The sequence below is a fragment of the Fukomys damarensis genome, unplaced genomic scaffold (assembly GCF_012274545.1).
Source record: "Fukomys damarensis isolate Sample0158 unplaced genomic scaffold, DMR_v1.0_HiC HiC_scaffold_19, whole genome shotgun sequence".
NCBI lineage: Eukaryota > Metazoa > Chordata > Mammalia > Rodentia > Bathyergidae > Fukomys > Fukomys damarensis.
Genome location: NW_022900931.1, coordinates 67124833 through 67149098, shown reverse-complemented (window position 1 = coordinate 67149098; position 24266 = coordinate 67124833). Strand labels below are relative to the sequence as shown.

The 24266-nt window shown below is 57.9% G+C and overlaps 2 protein-coding genes across 6 annotated transcripts; both read left to right on the top strand.

The window, feature by feature from the left end:
• Positions 1 to 5481: 5481 nt before the first annotated feature.
• Positions 5482 to 12800, top strand: Lair1 (leukocyte associated immunoglobulin like receptor 1). 4 transcript variants are annotated; one of them, XM_010616945.2, is made up of 8 exons: positions 5482 to 5744; positions 6108 to 6143; positions 9212 to 9505; positions 10963 to 11079; positions 11174 to 11216; positions 11293 to 11330; positions 11433 to 11485; positions 11824 to 12800. In XM_010616945.2, the coding sequence occupies exons 1-8, from the start codon at positions 5711 to 5713 to the stop codon at positions 11965 to 11967; spliced, it is 759 nt and encodes a 252-aa protein (XP_010615247.1). In that variant the 5' UTR covers positions 5482 to 5710; the 3' UTR covers positions 11968 to 12800. The 4 variants fall into 4 exon arrangements, with proteins under 4 accessions (XP_010615247.1, XP_033622016.1, XP_033622017.1 ...); XM_033766125.1 differs by having other exon boundaries at positions 6108 to 6152; XM_033766126.1 differs by lacking the exon at positions 6108 to 6143.
• Positions 12801 to 16496: 3696 nt separating this feature from the next.
• On the top strand, positions 16497 to 22777 carry LOC104857190 (leukocyte immunoglobulin-like receptor subfamily A member 5). Of its 2 annotated transcripts, none has more exons than XM_010616948.1 (5): positions 16497 to 16644; positions 16802 to 16837; positions 17020 to 17304; positions 17442 to 17741; positions 22736 to 22777. In XM_010616948.1, the coding sequence occupies exons 1-5, from the start codon at positions 16611 to 16613 to the stop codon at positions 22738 to 22740; spliced, it is 660 nt and encodes a 219-aa protein (XP_010615250.1). In that variant the 5' UTR covers positions 16497 to 16610; the 3' UTR covers positions 22741 to 22777. The 2 variants fall into 2 exon arrangements, with proteins under 2 accessions (XP_010615250.1, XP_033622014.1); XM_033766123.1 differs by lacking the exon at positions 22736 to 22777 and adding an exon at positions 20759 to 21717.
• The last annotated feature ends 1489 nt before the right edge of the window (positions 22778 to 24266 follow it).

The following is a 24266-nucleotide window of genomic DNA, read 5'->3' as shown; positions in this document are numbered from 1 at the left end:
CCATGGTGGCTGGGGGGAGGGAAACCAGAGATAAGGGCATGAGGTCATTTTAGGAGCCAAGATGTACCATGAGAATTCAGCCTGTGAGGCGGCGTCACAGCACACTTTAACATGATCAATTCCCTAACAAGGCCTGCTCAGAGGAGGCAGGCCACTAGGAAACTGATCTGGAAAGGGAGATTCTTGTTCCTGGCTCCTACTTCCTTCTGCTTCCTGGGCACCACTGGGTGAAGAGATCTCCTCCACCATGCCATTCTACCAAGCTGTTTGCACCTTGGTGGCAACTGTGGACTGAGCCCATAGAAACCGTGAGGCACAGTGAACTTCTCCTTGGAGCTGCAGGTGTGGATGTTGCGTCCCCGTGACAAGAAAGTCACTGAGGCACTAGGGGCTGAGGCTGGGGAGAGATGAGCAGGTGGAGCACAGGAGGCTCTCAGGGCCACGGAATGGCTCTCAGTATCAAGTGGTGGGCGCCTGCCATCATCACTTCCCAGACCCACGGAAGGCACTGCGCCCAGTGTGTGAGCTACAGACTCAGGGAGAGTCGTGTCCACGGGGGTCCTGCACAGTAAGGGATGCACCGGTGTGGCGGGGATGTTGAAGTGGGGAGGTGGGCATACAGGGCAACATGGACACTCTCTGCCTCCTTGGCAATTTTGCTGTGAACCTAAAATTCCTTGTTAAGAAGTCTAGATTTTAAAAAGCAGCCAAATTTACCATCTGATTGGGTGTCTGGGTCACAGACGCTAACATCTCTCACCTCTGGGGAGGTTGGCGGTGAGAGGAAAGAGGCTCAAAGGAAGGAAGGAGTTATTTCCGTTTTTGTGAGAAAGTCAGCAAGGAGTTTACACTGGCTCAGTCTCCTGGGCTGCCCCGAGCACCTCTTCCCACCCCATCACCTGTACCTTGGGAACATGGCACCCAGCTCGTCTGCTCCCCACCCCCACAGTCCCTGTGGGCCTTCCTCGGAGACCCTGTCCAGGGAAGGTGAGCCCCTGGTGTGTAGGCAGGGCGTCCCCACACAAGAGAGTGGGTGAGGGGCTCTGGGACCCAGGTGACCTGAGAGAAATCATGTCTACCAGCTCCAGGTTTCCTGCCTGCTGGATCCGCAGTGGGAGGCTTAGCCAAGTGGGTTCTGAAGGAGGTGGGAGCGCAACACTGGAAGCCTCTCCCATATCCAGGCCCGGGCCCCTCGGGTGTCTGAAGGCCAAAGTGATATTCTGGGACTGGGAGAGTTTCCTCCAGGGTGGGCTTCCTCACTCGAGGGCCAGACCCAGGGTGGGCATGGAGCACAGACCTGAGCAAGGGCAGGGCTCTCGGGGCGGACACATCTGTGCCCAGCGGAGCCCTGCTCCTGACACGGGGAGCCCAGTGTCTCCACATAGAGATGCCATGGGGGTCGGCTGATTGGGGTTCCCCAGGCTGACACTGGGCTAAAGTCTGAGAGGCCGCGAGGAATCACTTCCGGGCCTTCCCCAAACCTCCATCCAGGCTGAGGAAGGCATTGTGTGGACCACAGCAGGATGGTGTCCGCCTGGGGCAAGGCTGTTCGGGTCTGTGTCACCAGGGGACAGACGGGTCCACTGGTGCGGGGCTCACGTCCCAGGCCTCCCTCACTCCCATGACAGGTGCTCAGAACCAGCTGGCTGTCACTGTCACCCTGGCCACGGGCTTGCCCTCCGGGGTCAGCCCAAGTTCCCCAGCCCCAGGTTCTGTCCCCTGTGCACAGAGGAGGGGAGAGGGGTCACTTCGGCCCCTGTGTCCCCAGGGACAGTGAGGGAGATGGAACAGCCACAGGGGCATCGTGGTTTCCCTTGCACAGCACGCGAAATCCCTTGGCTGGCCAGCTAGCAAGGGAGGCTTCGGGGACCTCAAGGTTTCCAGGGCTTGCAGGTCAAGCTGGCCCAGGCCTTTGGTCTGAGACAGAGGAGTCAGTGTTAACCCAGGAACAGTCTCTGCTGACCCATTCCCCTGAGTGTGTCCTCCACCCAGCATGACAACAAGCAGCTCTGAGGGCCCACTGTTCAACCAAAACACACAGGGCTAAAATGCAGGGCCAGTCAGGTCCCCAGAGGAGAGGGACGTGATGTACCTGCTGGAACTCCACACGGGGACTGCAAACTTAATGTACTGCAAACATGTGCTATTAAAAACGACAAATTTTTAAAGATCACATCATTCAGTTGGTGTTTAGTCCTGTGAATAAAACAGGCATGGCCCGCTGGTTCAGGGTTAGGTTAGTGTGAGCTTCGGGGGAGCAACAAAAACACAGAGGCCAGATGCAGGAGTGGCCCAAGAGCCTCCTCTGGGCTGGAGCAGAGAGCCCTGGCCCTGCCACTGCCGCCAGAGCTGGGGACAGCTCCTGCCTGTCCCTGTGCTCTGGGGTCCCGTGGCCAGATGAGTGGACATCTAGGTTCTTAGAAGGACATGCTCCCTCTGGGAGGACAGCTTCGTACTTTGTAGCAGGTGAGCATTTGGGACACACGCATGAAACATTCACCACAAAATACAAATACGGGGAAGTTGGACAGCAGAAGGACCCAGAAATCTGTCCTTCAAAATACACCAGTGAAAGCGAAAGCCCTAGCAGAACGGGAGGGGTATTCAGACTGCATTTGTCTGCCAGGGATCTCACATGCACAGAAAGAGAAAACAGTTCCTCCTATTTAATTAGAGTCCATTTTCTTAATAAAAAACAAAAAGAGAGAGAAAATGAAAAACCTTTGAACAGACATTCTCAAGACAAAGAGGATGTGCAAAGACCAGGATCACCTGAAGGTGCCCTCAGCTGCCTGGGTCACCACAGAGGCGCAGAGTGGAGCCACCGGCAGGGCCAATAGGTGACAACATGCTAAGTAACAGGATGAGGAGCTGCGAGAGTTGGCGAGGGTGGGGTGCGGGACCCCAATGCCCCTGCCAGGAGCGGAGTGCACACCCCCAGAGAGGTGTTTGGGTCCCTCAGAGGAGGACAAACCCCCACGAGTGCTCTCCCACCCGGGGTCCCACCCCGGAAGCAGCCAGCTGCAGGCGGAAAACACGAAAACCGCAAGCCGCAGACTGAGCCCCCAGGTCAATCTGCTGTGAGCTGCGCGCATGTGACCTACAGCAGGGGCGGAGCCCTGGGCCGGCACTGGCCCCGCCCTGTTGGCAGCCTGCCGCCGCTCCTCTGCTGGAATCGCTGGGCACCGGCTCCGAGAGATGGGCGGGATGTGAGATCTGGAGAGCGCGGACCCGCAGAGAACCTTGTGTGGTCCTCTGGACAGTCCGGAAAGCACTTCCCTCCACCCCATGGAGAGGGCGTCTCTCGGGAGCCCAGTCCCTGTGCAGAGGGTGGGAACAGCTGATTACAGGAGCTTGCGAGGTGTGCACAGGTTTCCCCCAAATATCGCCCATCGACACGAGGGTGGCCGCTGTGATCCCGGGGTCCGGGAGACCACCCTGCAGACACGGGGGACGCGCGCCCCATCAGCTGACGGCATTATAGCGCCCAGCGCAGTGTGGTTCATCACGGCCAGAAACGAGACAAGGCACTGAGCGGAGGATCACAGCGCTGCCCCCAGGGTCACTCCGCACTGAGGATAAATCCGCCAGTCCCCGGGGCGCTTCCGGGAGCGCAGGGAGCGGCCCGGAGACGCAGGACGCGCAGTGTGGAGGGAAGCAGAGCTGGCGATGCGCCTTCAGGCTGCAGACACCAGAGACGCTGTCCTGGGAGAAGGTGGCGGAGCAGAAGGAAGGACGCTCTGCTCTGCCCAGGGCTGCGGTGGCGGCTGTGCCCAGGTGGAAGTACCCGTCCAGCTGTGCAGTTCAGATGCGCTCTGCGTCTCATACATCGCTAAACGGAACATGCACATGCATCTTGACACATTAAAAACACTGCCAAAACTGGGTGTGGCTGTACACATCTATCCTCTCCGTACTCTGGGAGGCTGAGGCAGGAGGATCACAACTTTGAGCCCAACCTGGGCAACTTAGTGATTTAGCAAGACCCCGTTTCAAAATAAAAACAGTTAAAAGGGGCTGGGGACATAGGTCAGCACTCCCTGGGTTGGTTCCCTAGGTACAAACACACACACACTTCCAGGGATGGGAAGTCGTGGCGTGGTGCAGCGCCTCAGGAGCCTTCCTTTCCAGTTTGCTAGCTGTTTTGTCCGTTGTGCTGTGTCTTGTCTGACTGTTGCAAAATGAATGCTGCAGCTCTGGAAGTCACATCATAGTTACCACCAAAAGAGAGGAGCAAAGGAGGGCAAAGTTCTCGGTACGAAATCCTGTTATTAAGAGAAATGTGAGTCTTGTAAGTCCTGTAAACTCCTTGGGGGTCATCGTCCAGCCTGGGTCGTACGTCACAGTCTAGGCAGGGAGCTTTGCTATGCTTGCCTCAGCCCTTCATTTCCTCCCTCCAGGCCCCCTCAGGCATGGGACTCCGCCCCTTCTGCCGCAGCCCCTTCCTGGCACCCATCACTGTTGCCCGGAGAAGTTGCTTCCTCCCGGCACTTGGCTGCAGTGGACAGGAGAACCTGCAGGCCGCGCCCCTCTCAGCCCCGTGGTCGCACAGGTGTGCAGAGGCCCCGTCCTGCCCTGTACCCGAAAGCCTTGTGCCCCAATGGCCCCCACGGCCCTGCGGGTCTCAGGGCTGAACACTGACGGCCCAGTTCCTGTGGGGCTTTGTACCTCCTGCCTTCCCTGGTCCCCGCGCAGCCTAGAGATGGCAAAGCAGTTGGCGCGGCCGTGTGTAAGGCAGGCTCCGTGGGCACCCATCTCACACTGTGGAGCTGCGCTTTTCCAGGGCCTGCTCCTCCAAGTGTCTGAAATGTGTGTCCAGAAGGAGCCCCTCCTAGTTCCTCCTCCTGACCAGGAAACCAAAGCCCAGCTGTGTCTTAGGAGCCTGACTCTGTAGATACCTCGGGCATGGGGAACCATGCAGTGCTTGCTTTTCTGGGTCAGGCTTATTGGGCTGTTTCCGCACCCAGGGAATTCCCTTCTGTTCTCCAGGCCGCACAGCCTTAGCTCTGTGTGTGCACCGTGTTCAGCTGCCCCTCGGTCCATGGAAATCTCCAGTTTCGCAGCTTTGCCCTTGTGACTAATGCTGCAATTGGTGCAGCTGTCTTTGTCACACTTGTGCCACTTCCTTTGCACACACAGCCGGAAGGGGGTGCTGGGTCCTACCGTAGTTGTATTTCTAATTCGTTCGGAGTCTCCATTCCGTGTCCACAGCGACGGCACCACTGGGCTTCTGCCAGCCGTGTGGTGGGAGCTGACTCCTCCCCAGCCCGGCTGTGAGAGCTGGGAGCGGGGCTGAGGGTCAGGAGACATCCGTGCTCGAAGACACCGCACCTGAGCACCTGTGAAAGTGTAACCCCCGGGGCAGGGCGGTTTTTCGTGTGCTGCTGTCTCCTGCAGTGCTCACCCTTATGCAGGGCTCTGTGACTTCCACCTTGAGTTTGAAGAACTTGGTTTCCGTGTTGCAGCCCCTGGCCAGCTGCTGCTTGGCGGGCTCAGAGCCACTCACTGTGCAGCCGCGCTCGTCCCATGCTGCAGACCAGTCAGAGCACCCTTCCCCAGCAAGGTGCCTCGTCCCTGGTCCCTCCCGGGAAAGCGGGAAGGAGAGCGGAGGCCTCTTCCTCTCTGAGTGAGGCTGCTGGGGCAGGAAGTGGCCCAGGCCAGCCAGCACCGCCCCCCCTGCCCTGTCTGTAAATCGTCTCAGCTCCAGGCCATGGCCCCGTGGCCCACCGCCCTTCTGGCCCTTGGTGAGTCTGGGCCAACAGGGAGGGCTGCAGGCACCAGGGAGGGAACTTGGGGAGGGTCCTGCTCTCTGCTCAGCCTGACTCCACCAGGAGACTGTGGGACACGGAGGAGCCCGGCTTCCCCTCACCTCCTGCTGGCTTCAGGTCCTGGACGCAGGGCCCTGGTGTGGCGCTGAGTCCAGCCTCACAGAGGGCAGGGAAGACCTGGGGAGGCTTGAATGCCTAAGAGCAAGAGGGAACTGGAGGTGTCCACAGGGAGGGGTGGTTTGGCTGCCTGGGAGGCCAAGCCCTGGGCTCTGTAGCCCCTCCAGATGCAGGCCGTAAGGACTGGGTGGTGGGCGCCTTCTGACTGGGCTTCTCTTCCAGTGCTCTGCTTGGGCCCCGTGATGCAGGCGCAGGAGGGTGAGTCAGGTGGGCCCGGGGATAGGAGGGAGGGGCTCTGGGGCCCCGGGTACCTCAGTGTGTCCCCATCAGGACACCCCAAATGTGCCGCCTGGGCCCAGCGCCTATGCTCATTTCCTACCTGTCTGTTGTTTCCTTACTTTAAAAAGAGAAATAAGAATTGTTTCTGTTCCTGCTTTCCAATGCGATGTTCTTCTACAACGTTCATGGGGAAGGTGGAAGAGCTGTGTTAGGCTCATCGATGGGCCGAGCTCCCTGGGCCATCTCTGTGGTGAGAACCTTAGCTGTCTGCCTTCTCGGCCAGTGTGAAACACACACCGTGAAACTAGGCACTGCGGTCAGCCCTGTGCACAGATCTCCAGATGGCTCCTCCTGGCTGGCGCTCGCTTGTGCCTTTTGATCAGCACCTTCCCTGTCCCCACCCACTGGCCTCCCTGGCCTCAGGAGCCTCGGTTCCACTCTGAGCTCCTCTGGTTCCCAGGAGGAGATGAGGTCCATGCTGCTCGCCCTGGGCCCGGCCTGTGGCACAGAGCAGGAAGCCCGAATGTGGGCCAGCGTGCGAGGGCACAGCCTTCCTGCTGTCACTGCGCCTGCTGCACTCCATCCCCTTGCCCACAGGTGCACCTGCGTCTGTCTCCAATGAGGGCTGTGACTGGGCTCGTCCCAGCGACACCCTGACCCCTGGGGAGCAGGATGGGCCCGTGACCCAGCTGAACCCGCCTCACGCTGCCCGGGTCCTTCAGGATCCAGGCAACTGCAGTCTGCACTGCACATGAAGAAACCCTGTTATCCCACTCTGTGGTCTTCAGGTTTTATCCGAAGGCTTTGTGTTTACGGTTTCTTCAGGCTAAATATTCTCCCTCCTCAGAGGTTTCCAGTTTATCTGCAGGTAGAATCAGACCCGCACAGCTGTCTGGCCTGTCTGGGTATAGCAATCTCTCGGCCACTTCCTGTCCCTGATGCGCCCAGGGCCCCTGTCCCCAGACAGCCCCACTTCCCTCCACTTCTCCAGAGGCACAAGTTCCTGCTCAGCTCACAGGCTAAGTTTAAGTTGACAACTAAAGCCGTATCTGTTTACCTAACCGCATGATATTTTAAACTGACTCTGATGTTCAAGACTGAGACCCTGCCGATAACGCCAGCCCCCGGTCCTGGGCTTCCTGCTCCATCTGGGTGGCGCTCCTTGTCCTCTGACCAACAGGTGGCTCTTTCTTCCCACTGTGCTGTCCCGCGGCCCTGGGGGCTCGGCGTGGAGAGCCCACACCTGTCCTCGCTCAGCTCAGCCACCCCTCCCTGGCACCCACACCCCTGCCTCCTCCGAGGACATTCACCTCGGGGCGCAGCAGCGCGTGGGGCTTCTGCAGTGCCTGGCTCTGCCCCCGGCTCAGCTCCAAGGCGGGGACAGTGTGTCTGTGCTTCTTGCTCTTATGGAGCTTGGCGCAGGGAAGGAGCCCCACGGGTACAGAGGAACCAAGATTGCAGGAAGGTAGGAGAAGGGGCCCGGAGACCCTGCTCAAAGGAGGCAAATCTTTAGTTAGAATAAGTTCAGGCCGTTTCCGCAACACAGCTGATAATGACCTGTGTGTGCTTGGACATCGCAAGAGAAAACGCCAAATGCTCTCCCCACACAGCAGCATGAGCATGTGGGGTGCACATGTTAGTGAGCTTGCTTAGCCGCTCCATGATGTGTACCTGTGTCCAAACCCCATGCGGTTCACTGTAAGTGTATGTAATGAACATTTTCACATTTAGTGGACACATCTCAGGTTCACATACCTATGAGGTGTATGCTGAGGTTCCCATGTTGCAGAAGGGACTGGTAAGTGAAACAGAGACTCAAAAGTGGGTAAAACAAAAACGTTTACTCTGCTAGCAAAGGGTCAGCCTGCACCAAGGGCTGTGCCATACGACCGACCCCAGGCTGGGTTACGATTTGTCTTTTAGAGGAGTTTTACAATCGTGCCCTCATCTTAGGTAGCTCGACGAGACATTCCAGTTCTCTCAGGTCCCGTCACAGATGTACAATCATGGTCACAGTTTAATTTTAACCCAAACGTAGCATCTTCTTTGTGGTCAGGGTGTTTATCTTTAGGATTCACCTAGTTAGCTATTCTAGCCCACGAGAGTGGGGGTCAGGGTTAGGGAAGCAGGACTGGTGATATTCTTTTTATCTTAACTCTTTTATAGTCATATGATTTACAGAAAGTTTAGGGTTAGGGTCTAAGTGTACTGTACTTGGCTTGTAAGGTATGGTGATTGTTATCTCAGTTTGAACATGTGGTCTCACCCTGGGGATGTGGCTAAGCATCTCTGGCATCTGTTAACTTACAACATTTTAAACTGGGGCTACACACCTTCAAGCTTTGTAGTTAATGATGAAGCCTCTGGTATTGTTGTCCTAAGAAACAAGTGAAGCAGAGCAAATTTCAGAAGCAAAAGACAGCAGTTATTCTCTATTTCCTTAACATTTTGAAGGTTCCAGACTATTTACAGAAGTTCTCTTTATCACCCACACATACACATGTAAAGTGCAGTCATCGACTCTGGGCAGTTAGTGCCTCCAGCACCTTTATCTGTCAGTGAAGGATGAGGAAGGAGTGGGTGTTTGGACCCTCTGCCGGCTCACAGACTCCCTGTCAGGGCCTCAGCCTGACTGTCCCTGGCTCTGTCCAGTGAGACAGCAGGGACTTTCAAACCTCAGCAATAAGGAAATGGAGATGAGGCTCAGATAAACAGGCACCGTGGAGGAAAACCCAGGGCGTTGCTCAACAGGCCCCGGGAAGAGGCTGTGGGTGGAGGGGAGGGGCTCCAGCACAGACACCCCAGGTCCGGCAGTGGCTCTGAGAGGCCCAGATGTTCCGGGCGGGGTCCCTCCTGTCAGGGAGGCAGTGGAGAGAACTGAAGTGCACACAGACCGCATGGGGAGGCTGGGAATGAGGGACGTCACCTTACACGGTGGTGCACAGCTCGGTGAGTGCCCAGAACACCGAGTGGTGCACCTGAAGCCGGTTTTGTGTATAGTGATCTCTACGGGGCTGGTGCTGAGGCCCTGCTCTGCTCCCTCCTAGGGCTGCTGCCCAGACCCTCCATCTCTGCTGAGCCAGGCCCTGTGATCACCCGGGGGAGCAAAGTGACCATCCTGTGCCAGGCCGAGACTGGGTTTGAGACATTTATCCTGGAGACTTGTCTTGCTGGGAACTGTTCCAAAGTTAGGGAAAAGAAGACCAATTTGTCTTCAGAGACGGAAGCCAGATTCATCTTCACCTCGGAAAATGCAGACATCGCTGGGCCTTACAACTGCATCTACTGGAAGCTGGGCACCTGGTCTCTACGTAGTGAGACCTTGCAGCTGCTGGTGACCGGTATGGATTCCACCCAGGCCCCCAGCCCCCCAGGCTCAGGTGTCCCCAGGTCCCCGGACCATGTCCCCAGCTGCCATCCTCTGTCCCCGGCCTCCCACTCCCCCGACTACCAGCCCTCTCCCCGTTCTCTGCCCGTCTGTCCCCTCAGCCTTCATGCCCTGAGCTCCCTGAAGTGTTTGTCTCACTGGACTGCAGCGCGGGTGGGCAGGAGCTGGCCCTGCTGGCTGGGTGAGGAGTGGGTCCCCAGACCAGGCGGGCAGATCCCCTCTGGGCAGCAGCGTCTTTTCCCCAGGGATGGTGCATTCCGCATCCTCCCCATGGAGACAGCAGGTCTGCTGTCCCAGGAACACGTCCCCTCTGGTGAGATCCCCATGCCTGGGGCAGGTCACGTGTCCAGGCATGTTCCCCACCAGCGCTAGATGGTGCTGTGTGAGAAGCTTTGGGACGGGATGGTCCAGCCCTTTTGGGGCCAGTTCCAGAGACATCCCAGAGTCAGGGTCGGGTGAGGAGGGTCCAGCCCACCTCTGTGTCCCCTGGGCTTCCAAGGATCTGTGAGGTCACTAGAGGGAGGTGGTAGGAGGAGCAGGGGGCGTGACTGCCCAGCAGAGTGGAGCAGCAGAGGGCTGTGCTGCAGCCCTGTTCCCCTGCTCTGCTCTCTCCAGAGACCTGGGACCTTGTCGGGTGAACAGTGACCAGATGCCCTCTCGGTGGATGCTCAGGGAAGGGCAGTGCCCAGCCGGTGGGACAGGCTCTCAGTGGCTACCCTGAGTCTGGGAGACCAGTGCCTGCACAGAGCTCTGCTCCTGCATCGCTCACCCAGAATCCTCAGCTCTGGGGTCGCCAGCGGCTCTGTGCTGGGGTTGAGGGTCAGGCCAAGCACAGCAGACCTCAGCAGAGGCCTGGCTCCACCAGGCAGCGGGCACTACTGGTGTTCTCGGGTGCGCACAGGCCCTGCTAAAGCATTTACCCCAGGTCCCGGAGAAGAAAGGGACGCTGACACCTCCCCTTGCTTTAAAATGTGGGTAATTATGGCTCCTGGGGAAAGGCACAGGCTCTGAAGGGGCCTAGGCAGAACTGGCCCTGCCCCCACTGCCCAGACCCGGACTCGCCCAGCTCTGTGTTACCCATCATGCTCCAGGCCTCACCGTGCCCTGGGCAGTATGAGGGGTGGGGGCACCAGCGATGGCCTTGCCTAACAGTGACAAAGGCCCCAGGAGGCAGGGGCTCAGGGGAGAAGGCCTGTGAGAGAGGTGAGCAGGATGAGCCCCGGCTCTCTGTAAACCATCAGTGTGTCCTTGATGCTGTCCCCTACTGGTGACCCTGGTGCCGCCGCTCTGAGGCCCAGTGCTGTGCACTTTGGGGTCTACACAGAATCGTGTCTGTGACAGGTGCTGGGTGGAGTGGGTCAGCGTGTGCTCTGAATGGCTCTGCTGATAACCTGGCTCCATCTTCTCTAGCCACGCCCGGCCTGAAGGCAACACATTTACACCCTGGCTGGGTCTCCTTGGGCTGCGTCCTCCTGCTGCTCCTGCTTCTTCTCTTCTGCCTCCATCGCCAGTGGCAGAATAAACACAGTAGGTCTCAGGGTGAGGTGGGGGTGTGCCGGACAGGCTGTTGGGGTGCTGGGAACAAGCCTCCCCCTAAACCCAGACCCCTGACTGTCCTCAGGGCCCCACAGCATCATGGACCAGGAGCGGAAGCCACAGGGGAGGTGAGGTCCCGGGATGACCCTGGCCCCACTGACACTCTGTCCCCAGGGCCCTCATCTGGTTTTCCTCCTCCCTCAGGGTCAGCCTGGCTGTGGATGGCCCAGGGAGGGCAGCAGGTAAGGGGCCAGGGGGAGGGACAGCCTGGAGCGTCAGGGGCCTGGTCACATATACCCTCTGACGTCCGCCCGAGGCCTGACCTCATGTCATCTCCTCCCCAGACCAGGCCACTACTGACCAAGCTCTGCAGCAGGGAGGAGGCCAGGGCAGCTCCGTAAGTCCCTGTGTGGGTCATGGACACTGCAGAACAAACACCCCAGGGCCAGCAGGGCTCCAATCCTGCTGGGGTCAGAGATTTGGGGGCAGCATAGCTGGGTGGTTTGCATCACGGCCTCTGTAGGGGTGCAGAGCAAGGGTCAGCCAGGGCTGTGTTCACAGGCAGGGAGACCAGGGCTGGGGGCCCATGTCCCAGCTGGAGGCCTGCCCAGGAAGTAACATGCTGCTGCCTGCCACCAACCTGATACCCTGTGGGAGGGGATGGCAGGGTGACAAGATTCCAGGATGTGGGGTCCTCAGCCTGCACCCCTCCCTCTCCTGGGCCTCTCTCCACAGACCCCGCTGCAGTGCCCCCAGGAAGTGACGTATGCTCAGCTGGACCACTGCGCCCTCACCCAGAGGGGTTTCCAAGGGGTGTCCCCACAGTCCACGGCATGCCTAGCAGAGTCCAGCACATATGCCGTTGTCGCCAGACACTGACCCATCCCGCCTGGCTCCTGCTCCCGAGGACTCAGGAAGTCACTCTGGAAAGGCTGCAGCCCCACGGAGGGCTTCCCCTCGGGAGCACCTGAGTCTTGAAAGCCAGGCAGTCAGCTCTCCGGGAACCAGATTCTCAGCCAGGGTACCCGCCACAGTGACAGTCCTGGGAGACCGTGCTGCAGCTGATTCCACAGGCTGTTTCTAGGGACCCAGCAACAGACCCTGGCTGTGTCCAGAGGCCTGGATGGCCCACTCAGCTAATTCCGTGACCCGTGCTGCAGTCCCAGCTCCGGGCCTCTCCCCAAAGCCTCTCCCCACAGATGCCCTTCTGCAGACCTGCCCCGCAGACCCTAAATGTCCCTAGGCCCACGCTGGCCTGGCATGGGGCTGACACCCACAGCTGAGAAGGAGCCGCTCCCCAGCTTGGGCCTCACTCCGAGGCCTCACCCAACTCCTCGGTGTGCACACGCGGTGTGGCCAATCCACAACCACTGTCTCCGCGCCCCTGAACTCCCCGTCTGCGAGGTTGGGGTCAGTGCCACTGTGGCAGGGCGTCGGGGTGGAGGCGGCGGTGTCTGCGGGACAGGGGCTGGGGTAAGGCAGAGCTGCCCCTTCTCACACCTGCTCACACCCGCACACTCACACACGGGCACACACACACACACACACACACACACACACACACACACACACGCAGTCCCCGCGCAAGTCCGTGCGGAGACGCCAGCAACTCCTCTCTCTCGGGCGATTGCCCTGCGGGCCACTAGGGGGCGCGTGTGCCGTCTTCACTGCGCGCTTCATCAAAAAAAAAATGTGAGAGAATGAAAAGATGAAAATAAAGTGTTTGTAGATGGGGAGGGGAGGAGGGGGTGAAGGGAAGGCAGAGGTAAGGGGAAAAAATGAGAATCAAGACTTGCCATGTAAAGGTACATGATCCCAACAATGAATGTAACTGTACTGTATCCCTAAAATGTACCAATAAACTCAATAAAATTAAAAAAAAAAAAAAAAAGCAAACAGAAAAGAAAGAGGGGCCTGTGTGTGAGCTCTCTCAAAGTCAGAGGGCTGTAGCTCTGCAGAGTCCGGCTGGGCAGAGCCAGACACAAACGCTGGGCAACAACGTCCCACTGCACCCCATAGGGATTGTGTGTGTTTGATTATTGAAGAATGTAAAGGAAAAAAAAATACAGAAATAGGAGATGAGTTTTTAATGAAAAGCAGCCCCTACCCTGTCCCCAGGCATGGACCTCCATCCCCGTTAACCCCGCCCCTCTCTGGGGACAGAGCCCTAGGCAGGCCGGGTCCAGGGTCCGGTCCAGTGTGCTGGGCTCTCAGTCAGCTGGAAGCTGGCCCTGCCCCCTTATCTCTGCCTTCCGCGTCCTCAGTTTACCCGCTCCCGCCCCGTGGCCCGCGCCCTGTCCTTCTGCTGCGCCTCTGCGGCTCCGTGTCGCCAGGCCATCTGTTGTTCATCTCCCTCCTTGTTGTCTCCCCGGGGCCCGCGTGTCCCCTACCGGTGGGAGAGAGGGGGCGACGCCCGGGGCAGTGCAGGCATCGCTGCTTCCCCAGCGCAGGCCACGCGGGACACGGACACGCAGGGCACAAGACACGCGGCCCACATCCAGCCGAGGAGTCAGTGCCCCGGACGCGGGATGATGGTCCGGATCTCGACCCCAGGACGGCACCTTGGCGGGGAAGCTTTGGGCTCAGCGCTGCCCGACTCAGGCAGGCGGGCTCACATCCACGGGGTGAGGTCCATGGGGACACAGAGGATGGCAGGGAGAGGGCGCGAAGGGCCCTGCTGAAGGAGGCCGGGCCGCAGACCCTACTGGGTGGTGGACGAGGAGGACAAGCCCACAGCACATTCCCGACCTGCATGGAGGGCGGGCTGACCGCGGGGGACCTTGGGAAGCCACGTGCCAAGTGCAACCAAGTGGTGGTCATGAGGGGGGCGGGGAGGCTCAGCTTCGGGCAGCCCTGATTCACAGGGGCTGAGCTTGGGCGCCCAGCTGTCCTCTGAGAGACTTGGCCTGGGCTGCTCACCTCCTGGGCTCTGGAAGGACCCTAGGGGTCTGAGCCCTGCAGAGGCTGAGCCCAGCTGGTCTCCTGAGGACCCTGCAGCCCACAATGGGGACCCAGCTCTTCACCTCAGACCCCAGCACATCCAACCCTCCTTCCCAGCCCAGCTCTCTCTGGGTCCAGTCATGATATGCATGGATTTGGGGGCCAGATTATAGCCCCCCCAGTCCCAAGGTCAGTGGTAACTTGTCTCAGGGACAGAGGCGTATGCAAGACCTAGAGTTCCGGCTGTGGGGGAAAGTGGAGATCACAGCCCTCCTGGACAGGAGAGCCTCTACTGGGAACCATGAAAATGCAGGCCTCCCCTCTGGATGTGGGGAAGGACCTTAACTTTTCCCCTTGAGAAACCTTGGGCCCAGTTGCCCATTCTAAACTTCCTGCTGTCCCTGTCCCCTCCCCTGTGCTTCTTGCTGATTAATAAAAGCTCAGCCACTGTGGTAGGAAGCCTATCCACAGAGACAGAGTCCTCCAGGTCTCCCAGTGCACCCTGAGCATTGTTTCTGCCTCCTGCCTGTCACTCTCCCTGCAGGTTTTCAGGAGTCGGGAGCACACACACACACACACACACACACACACACACACACACACGCCACAGCTCTGCCCGGGAGGCGGTCTGTGCTTGGACAGTCCCTCTGCAGTCACCTCCAGAAGCCTCCTTCCTCCGTCCCCTCGTGACCTCCCGGTCTGTCTGTGCCTTGTGGGGCCGGTCCCGCACCAGGTGGTCACTGCTGGTTTTAGGATCCCCAGGAAGAGCCAGGTTTTCCACTTCCTCTCCAGGGCGAAGGGGTGAGCTGGACAGCAGAGCAGGCCACTGGGGCGGTCAGGATCCACCAGCGCTGCCCCTGACTGAAAACCACAGGACGGGGTGAGAGGGGGAGGAACTTAGGCTCTGCTGAACAGCGACGGCCTCAGGCTGCAGGACAAGCTGCTGGAGCCCAGGAAAGGCAGAGCCAGGACCCCTGCGCCGGAAGGGAGGCGCAGACTTCTGTGCAAGGAGGAGGGAGGGAGTGGGAGGTGCGGAGTCCACAGGGAGAGGCCAGGGCGAGGCCCAGGAGCTGAACCAGCTGCCTTGGGGAGCAGGCTGGGAGCAGGGTCAGGGGCCTCTCCGGGAGCTTCATTCCCTGTGCTGGCCCGGCAGGGATGGCAGTGATCATACTAATTCTCCGAGAGAGCCGTGTTGTCCCTTTGCATGAGGAGGAGCTAAGGTTTGTGTGAAGCTGTGTGGGCTGAGAACGGACCCTGTGGAATCTAAGCCCCAGCTTGCACAGTTGCCGTGTACATGTGCGCCTCATGCTGTCACCATCTACCCACCGCCCTTCCTTCCTCCCGTCCATCCGTCCATCGGTCCATCTATCCCTTCATCCTTCATTCCCTCCTCTCTTCCTTCCACCTGGTTGTCCATCTGTCCATCCTTCCAGCCGTCCGCCCATCCCTCCATCCGAACACCTACCGTTATCATGGCTGAGCACAGCTCCTCTGCCAGTGGCTGCAGCAGAGACCTAAGTCCTGCGCGTGAAGCTGCAGGGCCCTGGGTGAGACATCATTGTGCCCAAGGACAGTGTGGCTCCAACTAAATTCCTTCCCTTGAATTATGGCCTTCCTCATGGACTCGATGGGTTACTGGTTAATTACAGCCTGGTGTTGGTCTCCCTTTGTTTCTTCCGCAGGAATGCCTTGACCCCCCCTTTTATGAGCCTTGCCTGCAATACCTGCTGTCACTGTCTTTCTGCAGATTTGCCCTCCCCGAAATCGGATTTTCGCACTCCAACATTACTGTGTCCTGTTGTCCCCATATCTCCTCCCTGCTCCTGGGAAGCGGACACCGAGGCACCTGGCATCTGACCTTGGGGGCTTTCAGGGGAGGAGGTTGCAGCTTCCCCAGTGACTCCCACGCCTGACACCGAGGCTGTGCACAGTAAGGGCTGGGTGAGCCATGGGCCAGCATGGGCAGTGGACAGAAGGACAGCATGGTGCTGGGAGGTGGTCTGCAGAGAGAGTGCTGCTCTGTACAGCCCGGAAAGCTTCTTTCTACAGGAGACAGAGATGGCTCTGGTGAGCCGCACAGTCAGGCTCAGTGCGGCTCTGCTCTCTCTGCATCACCTGCAGCAGGAACCACATCTTCCCCGCAGCATCTCCAGGGCGGGAGCCGACAGCCATGGTGAGGACCCCCGTGCTGGGCCGTGGACGGGCTGAGGGAGGGAGGAGACCTCGGGGAGGCTCTGGAGGAAGGCCTGGCCCTGGGCACCCTCACCAGAAGGGGCAGCTCAGGAAGGCCCAGGCCTCTGCTCCCAGGTCTTGGCCCTTGCTGAGGTGAGGACAGATGGGGGAGACAGAGGCCAGGGCAAGGCACCCCCTCATCCCGGCTGAAGTATGCACACAGCCTGCTGCCCACCCCCAGCTCAGCTGGGCAGAGACAAGCAGGCTCCCAGGAACTCCCCGCAGTTCCCCTTCCTGTGGGGCTGCTGTTGCATCAACCCCAGCATGGGAAGTGGCCGCGCCCTTTGCCTCACTCGGTCCTGCTGGACCCTGCACTCATCCACAAAACCAGGGCGAGTGGGAGAGGAGCCATGACCCCCAGCCTCACGGCCCTGCTCTGCCTGGGTGAGACGGGAAGAGGGCAGGGGACACCCCGCTCTGGGAGGGCCCCCACCCCACAGCCAGCCCTGCTCCATCAGGAGACCCAGGGCTCAGGAGGCCCCGGGAGGAGAGGACCTGCTCAGGCTCCGGGGCAAACCTCTCACGGGGAGCTCTCTTCCAGGGCTGAGTCTGGGCCCCAGGACCCGAGTGCAGGCCGGTGAGTGTGTCCCCAGCTGTCCCTGTCCCTCCTCCTCCCGGGGAAAAGGGGCCACCGTGGGCAGTGGGGAGGGAGAACAGCAGGTGTGGGCCGGTGCTGGGGAGGTGTGGAGGGTCCTGGGGCTGAGAGCTGGGGTGTGAGGGAGCAGGACGGGCCTGAGACCCAGCTGTGATCTCCCTCAGGGACCCTCCCCACACCCAGGCTCTGGGCTGAGCCAGGATCTGTGATACCATGGGGGAAGCCTGTGACACTCTGGTGTGAGGGGACCCTGAAGGCCCAGGACTATTGTCTGGAGAAACAGGGAACACAAGTGCCCTGGGACAAACAGGAGCTACTGCAGCCCAGGAACAAGACCAAGTTCACCATAGAACACATAACAGAGCACTATGCAGGACGATATCGCTGTTACTACCGAACCCCTGCTGGCTGGTCAGAGCGCAGTGAGCCCCTGGAGCTGGTGGTGACAGGTGAGAGGACACTCGGGGGCCCAGCCCCGGCTCTGCCCTCAGGAGGGGTCTGCACTCAGGGTGTCCCCTCTCACAGCCCAGCCCTGGGGACAGTGTGGGAGGGGTGAGTCCATTTAACTATCTGACTCCTCTTCTAGGATTTTACAGCAAGCCCAGCCTCTCAGTGCTGCCCAGCCCTGTGGTGACCTCAGGAGGGACCGTGACCCTCCAGTGTAGCTCACAGCAGAGATATAACCTGTTCGTTCTGACTACCAAGGATGATGAGCTCTCCTGGACGCTGGACTCCCAGCCAGGCCCCAGCGGGCTGGTCCAAGCCCTGTTCTCTGTGGGCCCTGTGACCCCCGGCCACAATAGGACGTTCAGGTGCTACGGCTATTACAGGAGCCAACTCCAGCTGTGGTCAGTACCCAGCGACTGCCTGGAGCTCCTGGTCTCAGGTGAGAAAGTTCTGGCCCTGTTTGATATAATTCTGGGTACCAAGCAGGTTGTTGGGTTTCTTTTCCTCAGAACAGCCCCAGAGAGGATGAGGGAGAGCCAGAGACCCCGGTGAGAGACAGGGAGACCCCAGGGCAGGAAGCAGCCCCTCAGCCCGGCTCCTCCTCTTCCAGGGCTGCCCAGGAAGCCCTCCCTCCTCACCCAGCAGGGCCCTGTCCTGGCCCCTGGACACACCCTGACCCTGCAGTGTCGCTCTGACATCACCTATGACACATTCGCTCTGTCCACGGAGGGGGCCTGGGACCTCTCCCAGCGCCCTGGCCGGCAGCGCCAGGCTGGGCTCTCTTAGGCCGACTTCCTCCTGGGCCCTGCCAGCGCCTCCCTCCCTCTGGTTGCAGCCAAGACCCTTGTTGTCTTCAAGGGAGGATGGTGATCCTGCTGTGTCAGTCACAGAGAGCTAAGGACACTTTCCTTCTGTCTACAGAAGCAGCAGGCAGTCCGGCCTCCATCTAAGTTCTGAGCCCGAGCTTAGTGGAGCCAGGCAGAGTCCTCCATTCTCCCTGAGCACTGTGAACTGAGATTTTGGAGCCCTAGGAGCGTTTCCTTTGGTTCAGCCCCTCCTCCTACTCTGGGCTCTGAATCTGGGCTGGGGAAATGGAGAAGTGACCTTCAGTGTCCACTCTGATGTCCCAGGGTGGCAGATCCGGGCATGTGAGGTCTGCTCTGGTCTGCAGGCCTGCCCGAGCCCATCCTGCTTTTCCCGGTCACTGTGACCTGGATGGGTCCAGAATCAGACAGGGGCAGGCGTGTGGGTTCATCCCCCAGTCCTGGGGCCTCAGTGTGGTGAGATAAAGCCACAGTGTCATGGAAACAAGAAAGACTATGAAAACACGCCGGGTTCAAGTCCCTTCTCCTTCACACAAGTCACACAGCTTCTGTGGAGAGCCCCGCACACAGGTCTGCTGACCCCAGCTGGGCCTGTCTGGGAGGACATGTGCAGGTGGAGGAGCAGAAGGGCCAGGGAGGGCGCGGAGCAGATGGGCCAGGGTGGATGGGAGCACAGAGGCCGCCTTGGCGCCCGCCCCTCCTCTCCTGTGCTGGGATCCAACTCATAGTCTTGCGCACCCCAGGGAGCTGGGGACCATGAGCTCTACCCAGCCCATTCCAGTTTCTGAGAGACCCCGAGGCCGAAGCCACTCCACACCTTCAGTTCCTGGGCCCCCTGGGACCAGGGCAGGAGGCTGCTCGGCCTGGGGTCGCCTGTGGGAGAGGCCCAGCCCCCCATACCCGCTCCTGCAGGGAGAAGCAGCCAGGCTGCTGCTGCGTCACCTGGGGCCTCTGTGCCCTGTGGGCACCTGAGACTCAGGAGGGGCTGGCACCGCTGGCTGGGCCGGTGCTTGGTCCCTGTGCCACGGGTCCAGTGGATTCAGCTTGATCCTGCTGTGTGCTTGCTGTTCAGTCCGTATTGTTTCTCATTTCCTCAATTTTTTACACAGTACAATGGACGTTTAGTCTAAATACATGGATTTAGAGTTTTAAAGTAATTCTACCTCATATATTCAGAACTTCAGATTACACTTATGTACCAATGATGCACCTCATGAAAGATATTTAAATGTGCAGTTAATTAATGAACTTTAGGAACATGTTATTCCTAAAGTCATGTATGTTCAGAGTCAATTTAAGAATTGTGCAACTATTTTAATAATTTGAAATTCAGAACTGTGGCTACTGTATATTTTCTAAATATTAATTTGTAGAAAAGCTATTCGTTTATGTGTATTTTACTTCATATTAACTCGGAATTCTGTCCACTAATTATTTTCAGTCTCTCTGAATCTGCACATAGAACGTACATCAACCACGAGTAGACTGAAATTCTGTTGCTTTTTTTTGAGACAGGGTCTCGCTGCGTAGTTCAGGCTGGCCTCAGACTTGCTGAAATGCTCTTGCCTCAGCCCCGCTACCCCCAAGTGCTAGGATTGCAGGCGTGCACCACTGTGCCCAAACCTGGAACTGTTCTGGTTTCTAAATTAGAGACCAATGTGTCAGCTGCAAATATACAGGTGTAGTTTCACACATTTCTGCCGTTCCATAGTCCCGCACACATGCAGTGATTAATGACATGGACTGTACGTCTGCATGTACATGTGTGTGTATCTCAAGCTTTCATCTGAATTCCCACTATTGCTCAGCTTTTATCTGTGTACTACTGGTCACCCAACATAGATGCATACCTCTAAGAGGCAGAAATCCGTGGCTTATAAAGCTCTGACATCACTGACATGTAGAACATATATGCTTTTGCAGGTGTGAGTGCGTGTGAGTGTGTGTACTGCTCCGTAGTGTCTCCTACTGCGTGGTAATTGGTTATCCGAAGGGTAACTGGGTGATAAGCACCAGGGGGCCGCCTGGGCGGTAAGGGGAGGCAGCCCCTGACTTCCTTCCTCTCTTTGAGCCCCTGATGTTCAGGAGCCCTGGACCCCAGTCCCTCGCTGGCGGTTCAGGGAGTAGCTCGTATCTCCTGTGTCCCTGCCTGACAGACAGCATTCAACGACTTGGTTATTTCTGGACTGAGAAAGCATTATTCCCATCCATCCCAGGCTCCCGGAGCTGAGCCACACTTTGCCCCAAGGTGACTCCGACACAAGACCTGTGCTCACAGAGTGTGGGGACTCTGAGGGGGCCTCGCCACAGCAGGGCAAGGGCTCACTCGGGACCTGAACAGAGCGGAGAAAGAGGTGCAGGCTGTGGAGCTCAGGCAGGGACTTGGGGCTCCAGCGCCTCCCACGTTCTGCTCCTCATCCTTGGCCCTCAGGAGCCGTGCAGCCTGAGACCGGCAGCCCATCTCAGGACAGTGCAGAGTCCAAGATACAAGGGAAGGAGGATTCTCAGCTACGGCGCTGACTCACAGGGCTCAGCCTGTTGGGGGAGGCAGGTGGCCTGGGTGAACAGTGAGGGAGCCTGGAATCATCTTCACATGTCCTCACCTCTGTGCCCCCTGTCTCCCCAACCCCAGCCTCTCACCCCCAGGACTACACAGTGGGGAATCTCATCCGGATGGGCCTGGCCGGCCTGGTCCTGGTGGTCCTCGGGGTTCTGCTACTTGAGGCTCGGCACAGCCAGAGAAGGACCCGAGACACGGCCAGGAGGTAAAGACGATAGATAGACAGCAGTCACTGCTCGGAGCGGCAGAGCCTTGGGAATAACCTGACGTCTCAGGAGGTTGCGGAAGAAAATACAGTGCACAGCTGGGGGCTTCGGTTGAGAAAATGTCGCAGAAGCACACGTGGTCAGAGCACGGCGACCGGCGGGCGTGAGGACAGAGGGCTTTCCCCACAGAGCTGCCGCACCGGTGCCCGTCTCACTGCAGGCTCTGTTGCCGGTCCCTCCTCTCTTCCCGCTCCATCTGTGAGGCTGAGGCCCACAGGCCAGGTTCCGGCCTCACCTCTGCATGCTTCATGCCCTGTTCCGCCATCGTGCGCCGTTTAATTGTAATTACAACATTCCCCAACGTGTATGAATGAGACTCCGTCCTTTCAGCTGACAACCTGGAATTGGTTCAAATAACAGAAACGTGGGCAAAAATATGAGTCCAACATGAAAAAAACCAATACCTGGAAACCCGCTAGCTGTCATCAGGTGATCTCTGTGCAGTTTCTCCTGAAATATAATGACTTGGGCTCGGTGCACTGATTATTCACAGCGTCCAGCTAAGTTGCCCAGTCTTGTTTTGAATTTAGGATCCTTGGTTCCAATTTAGGATCCTTGACTCAACTCCCACGGGGCTGGAATTACAGGCATTTGCCACTACAACTAGCTTTAAAAACCACTTTTTTAAACAGCCCTGACCTTAGGTGTTCACCGAGTACCGTAACTTTCCTTTCGTGGCCAACTTCACGATGCCAGTCCCTTCTTACATTTCTTTTTTCTCCATTTCTGGCTCTTTATGTTCTTTTCTTCTTCATTTTTTCCAGTGAGTGTTCTCTATCTCAATTTATTTTATTTTTTTCTCCTCAATAGGAAAAGTATATCTTACCTGTCTTCCTTTACATCTCTGTCTTCCTTTTCCAGTCCCATCTCTGAATTTTTCAAATTTTGCTTTTTCTTTTCATTTCCGGTTCCCCACCACCCACTTTTCCTGCTGTAACCACTGAGCTGTGAAACTCTCCCGGGGGCTAACTTTGCACTGTTGCAGTGGGCGCTGCGCGGTTGTTAGCAGAGGTGATGCTGCCCACGTGGAAGGTGCCACGGCAGGCCTCACTCTCCACGGCGTGGCTGCCTTCCTGCCTGGCGCGCCCGAGCTGCCACGCTGTCCCCAAGCCTCTTCTCATCTCCGGGCGTTAGCCCTACCAGCCGCCTGAACCCGCTCGTGTGTCAGCAGGCCCTGGATTGTTCCCGTGTCTCGCGGTGGGAATGATGTGGCTGTGTACGTGCAGCCAGGTGTCTCAAGACCCTGATCTTTATTCCTTCCGACCTGTGCCCACACTGGGCTGGGTGGGCCCATGGCAGTGTCCTTCAGGTATGAAGGTGAAGCCCTTTCGTAAACAGGCTCCGAGGAAGCCCATCACCGCTGGAACTGCTGTGAGGCTCAGTTTTCATTTTCAACTTCACTGCATTGAGATGAGAGGGAAACAAGGACAGGGCATGTGTGTGTGCGCGTGTGCACGCGCGCGCGCGCGTGTGTGTGTGTGTGTGTGTGTGTGTGTGTGTGGATTCCGAGATGATTGGCAGGTGGGTCAGCCAACCGACAGGGGAGACCCACCCTGAGTGTGGGCAGCCCCGTCCAATAGACTGGAGTCCTGGCTGCACACTCAGCCCCTCTCTGCCCTGCCCTCTCTCCTTTTCTCTCTCCTTCCTGTCCTCTGCTCCTCCAGTTCTACCTCACCGTGGCCCTAAAAGCAGTCGAACCAGCTGATCATGGCCCAAACGTCTGAAAGTATGAGCTGAAATAAACATTTCCTCTAACTTGGTTTTTTTCACGTATTTTTTTCAGGATAATAAAAAGCTAAAATAGCTGCCTTAGATGAAATAATGAATGGGGTTCTCCACGTTTAAACCAAGCGACACCAAACAGCAGCATGAGGCTGGAGGTGTAGCTCAATGCTAAAGTGCTCCGCATTGATAAGACCTTTGATTTGTCCTGCAAGACCCAGAAACCAAAATGACAGCAAAACACAGCCTGAAGACGGTCCTTCCTGCTCCTTATCCGCTTTCTGCCTGCTACTCCCTTTCTCCTCCACAGATTAAAGGGTCGGACAGACGTGCGAGCATTGCAGACCCTGGGTGGCGGCACAGCCCCCGGAGACAGTTGCCTTGTATCCATCCCTGTTCCGCAGCCACACGGCTTCCGCTTGGCATGATTTACCTCAGCCCCTCTTCCTGTTTGCCCTCGACTATAGAAAAGAGCGGGTGGTGCAGCAGGCGGCCATTAGCTCATCAGGCTGTGGTTCCACCCGGCCCCAGCTTGTGAGCTTACCCTCGGTGTACATTTTTCTTGTTATTCTTCCATTTTCTTCATCGGAACCGTAAAACATGTAGACACATACAGAGCGCTGGATACAGGGATTGTACCGCGTGGATCACACTAATCCGACTGTAAGAGGGAAACACGGCTCGGCTGGGGAGTCGCTCAGGGGTGGACTGCTTGGCCAGCTCGCCGAGTGCCCTGGGTCTGACCCTCGGTACCACCAACGAAATGAAAGGACCGGAGTACGAGTGACTCTGACACAAAATGTGTCAACAGATACACAACATAAAAGCAGGCCCATTGCGGTGTGCAGAAGGAGTGAAGACGGAGTGCTATAAATACAAGTCTCCTGTGACACTCAGAGCAACCGGAAAGAGAAATCTACAAACGTCCCACGAGCAGGGCGGCAAAGGGCTGGGTTTGGTGGTGCAGCTTGTGAGCTCAGCTATCTGGGAGGCTGAGGCAGGAGCTGGACGATTCCAAGGCCAGAGTGGGCTCTTAGAGAATAAAATTTCTTAGAAATGTCTTAGAGTAAAATTGTAAAAGGTGTGGGATGCAGCTCATCCCAGCAAGACGAGGCCTAGCTGTCCTAGCATGACTGAGGCCTTAGGTCAATCCACAGCAGTGATGTTAAAATAAAATAAAAACGCATGCAGTAAAACAAAAGAAGTGATGAGAAGTTTATGTCGAAATAAGAATTCCAACTGTAAAAAGAGCTAAAAGGTGAAAGTTCTTAAATAATGAAACTGTTCACCTCAGAGAACTAGAAAAGACAGGAGACGCGAGCTTACGTTTACCAGGATGCTGCTTCCCACCACTGGAACACTGCACATCTCCTTCTCCCTAGTTTCCCATTTTAACCTCACACCCTGCACACTGTCCGTCCCTGCTGGGTGTCTCTGCTCGCTGCACCTGAGCTGCCTGGGCTTCACCAGGGCCGACCCAGGAATCAGGCCTGAGGAGGAAGCTGCAGCCGCTCCCGCCCTGAGGGAACGGACGCACCTCCAACTTAGCTCCTGCCCCCTCGTGCCTGCAGGGGTGGGTCACCTGTGACCCT

What these genes read in the sequence shown, in the direction of transcription:
- LOC104857190 (XM_033766123.1), top strand. Translation starts at nt 16,611, where the DNA reads ATGACCCCCAGCCTCACGGCCCTGCTCTGCCTGG. An exon ending in CACGGCCCTGCTCTGCCTGG is followed by an intron (nt 16,645 to 16,801) that starts GTGAGACGGGAA and finishes GCTCTCTTCCAG; the next exon opens with GGCTGAGTCTGGGCCCCAGG. An exon ending in CAGGACCCGAGTGCAGGCCG is followed by an intron (nt 16,838 to 17,019) that starts GTGAGTGTGTCC and finishes GATCTCCCTCAG; the next exon opens with GGACCCTCCCCACACCCAGG.
- Lair1 (XM_033766125.1), top strand. Translation starts at nt 5,711, where the DNA reads ATGGCCCCGTGGCCCACCGCCCTTCTGGCCCTTG. An exon ending in TGGCCCAGGGAGGGCAGCAG is followed by an intron (nt 11,331 to 11,432) that starts GTAAGGGGCCAG and finishes TCTCCTCCCCAG; the next exon opens with ACCAGGCCACTACTGACCAA. An exon ending in GAGGAGGCCAGGGCAGCTCC is followed by an intron (nt 11,486 to 11,823) that starts GTAAGTCCCTGT and finishes CTCTCTCCACAG; the next exon opens with ACCCCGCTGCAGTGCCCCCA.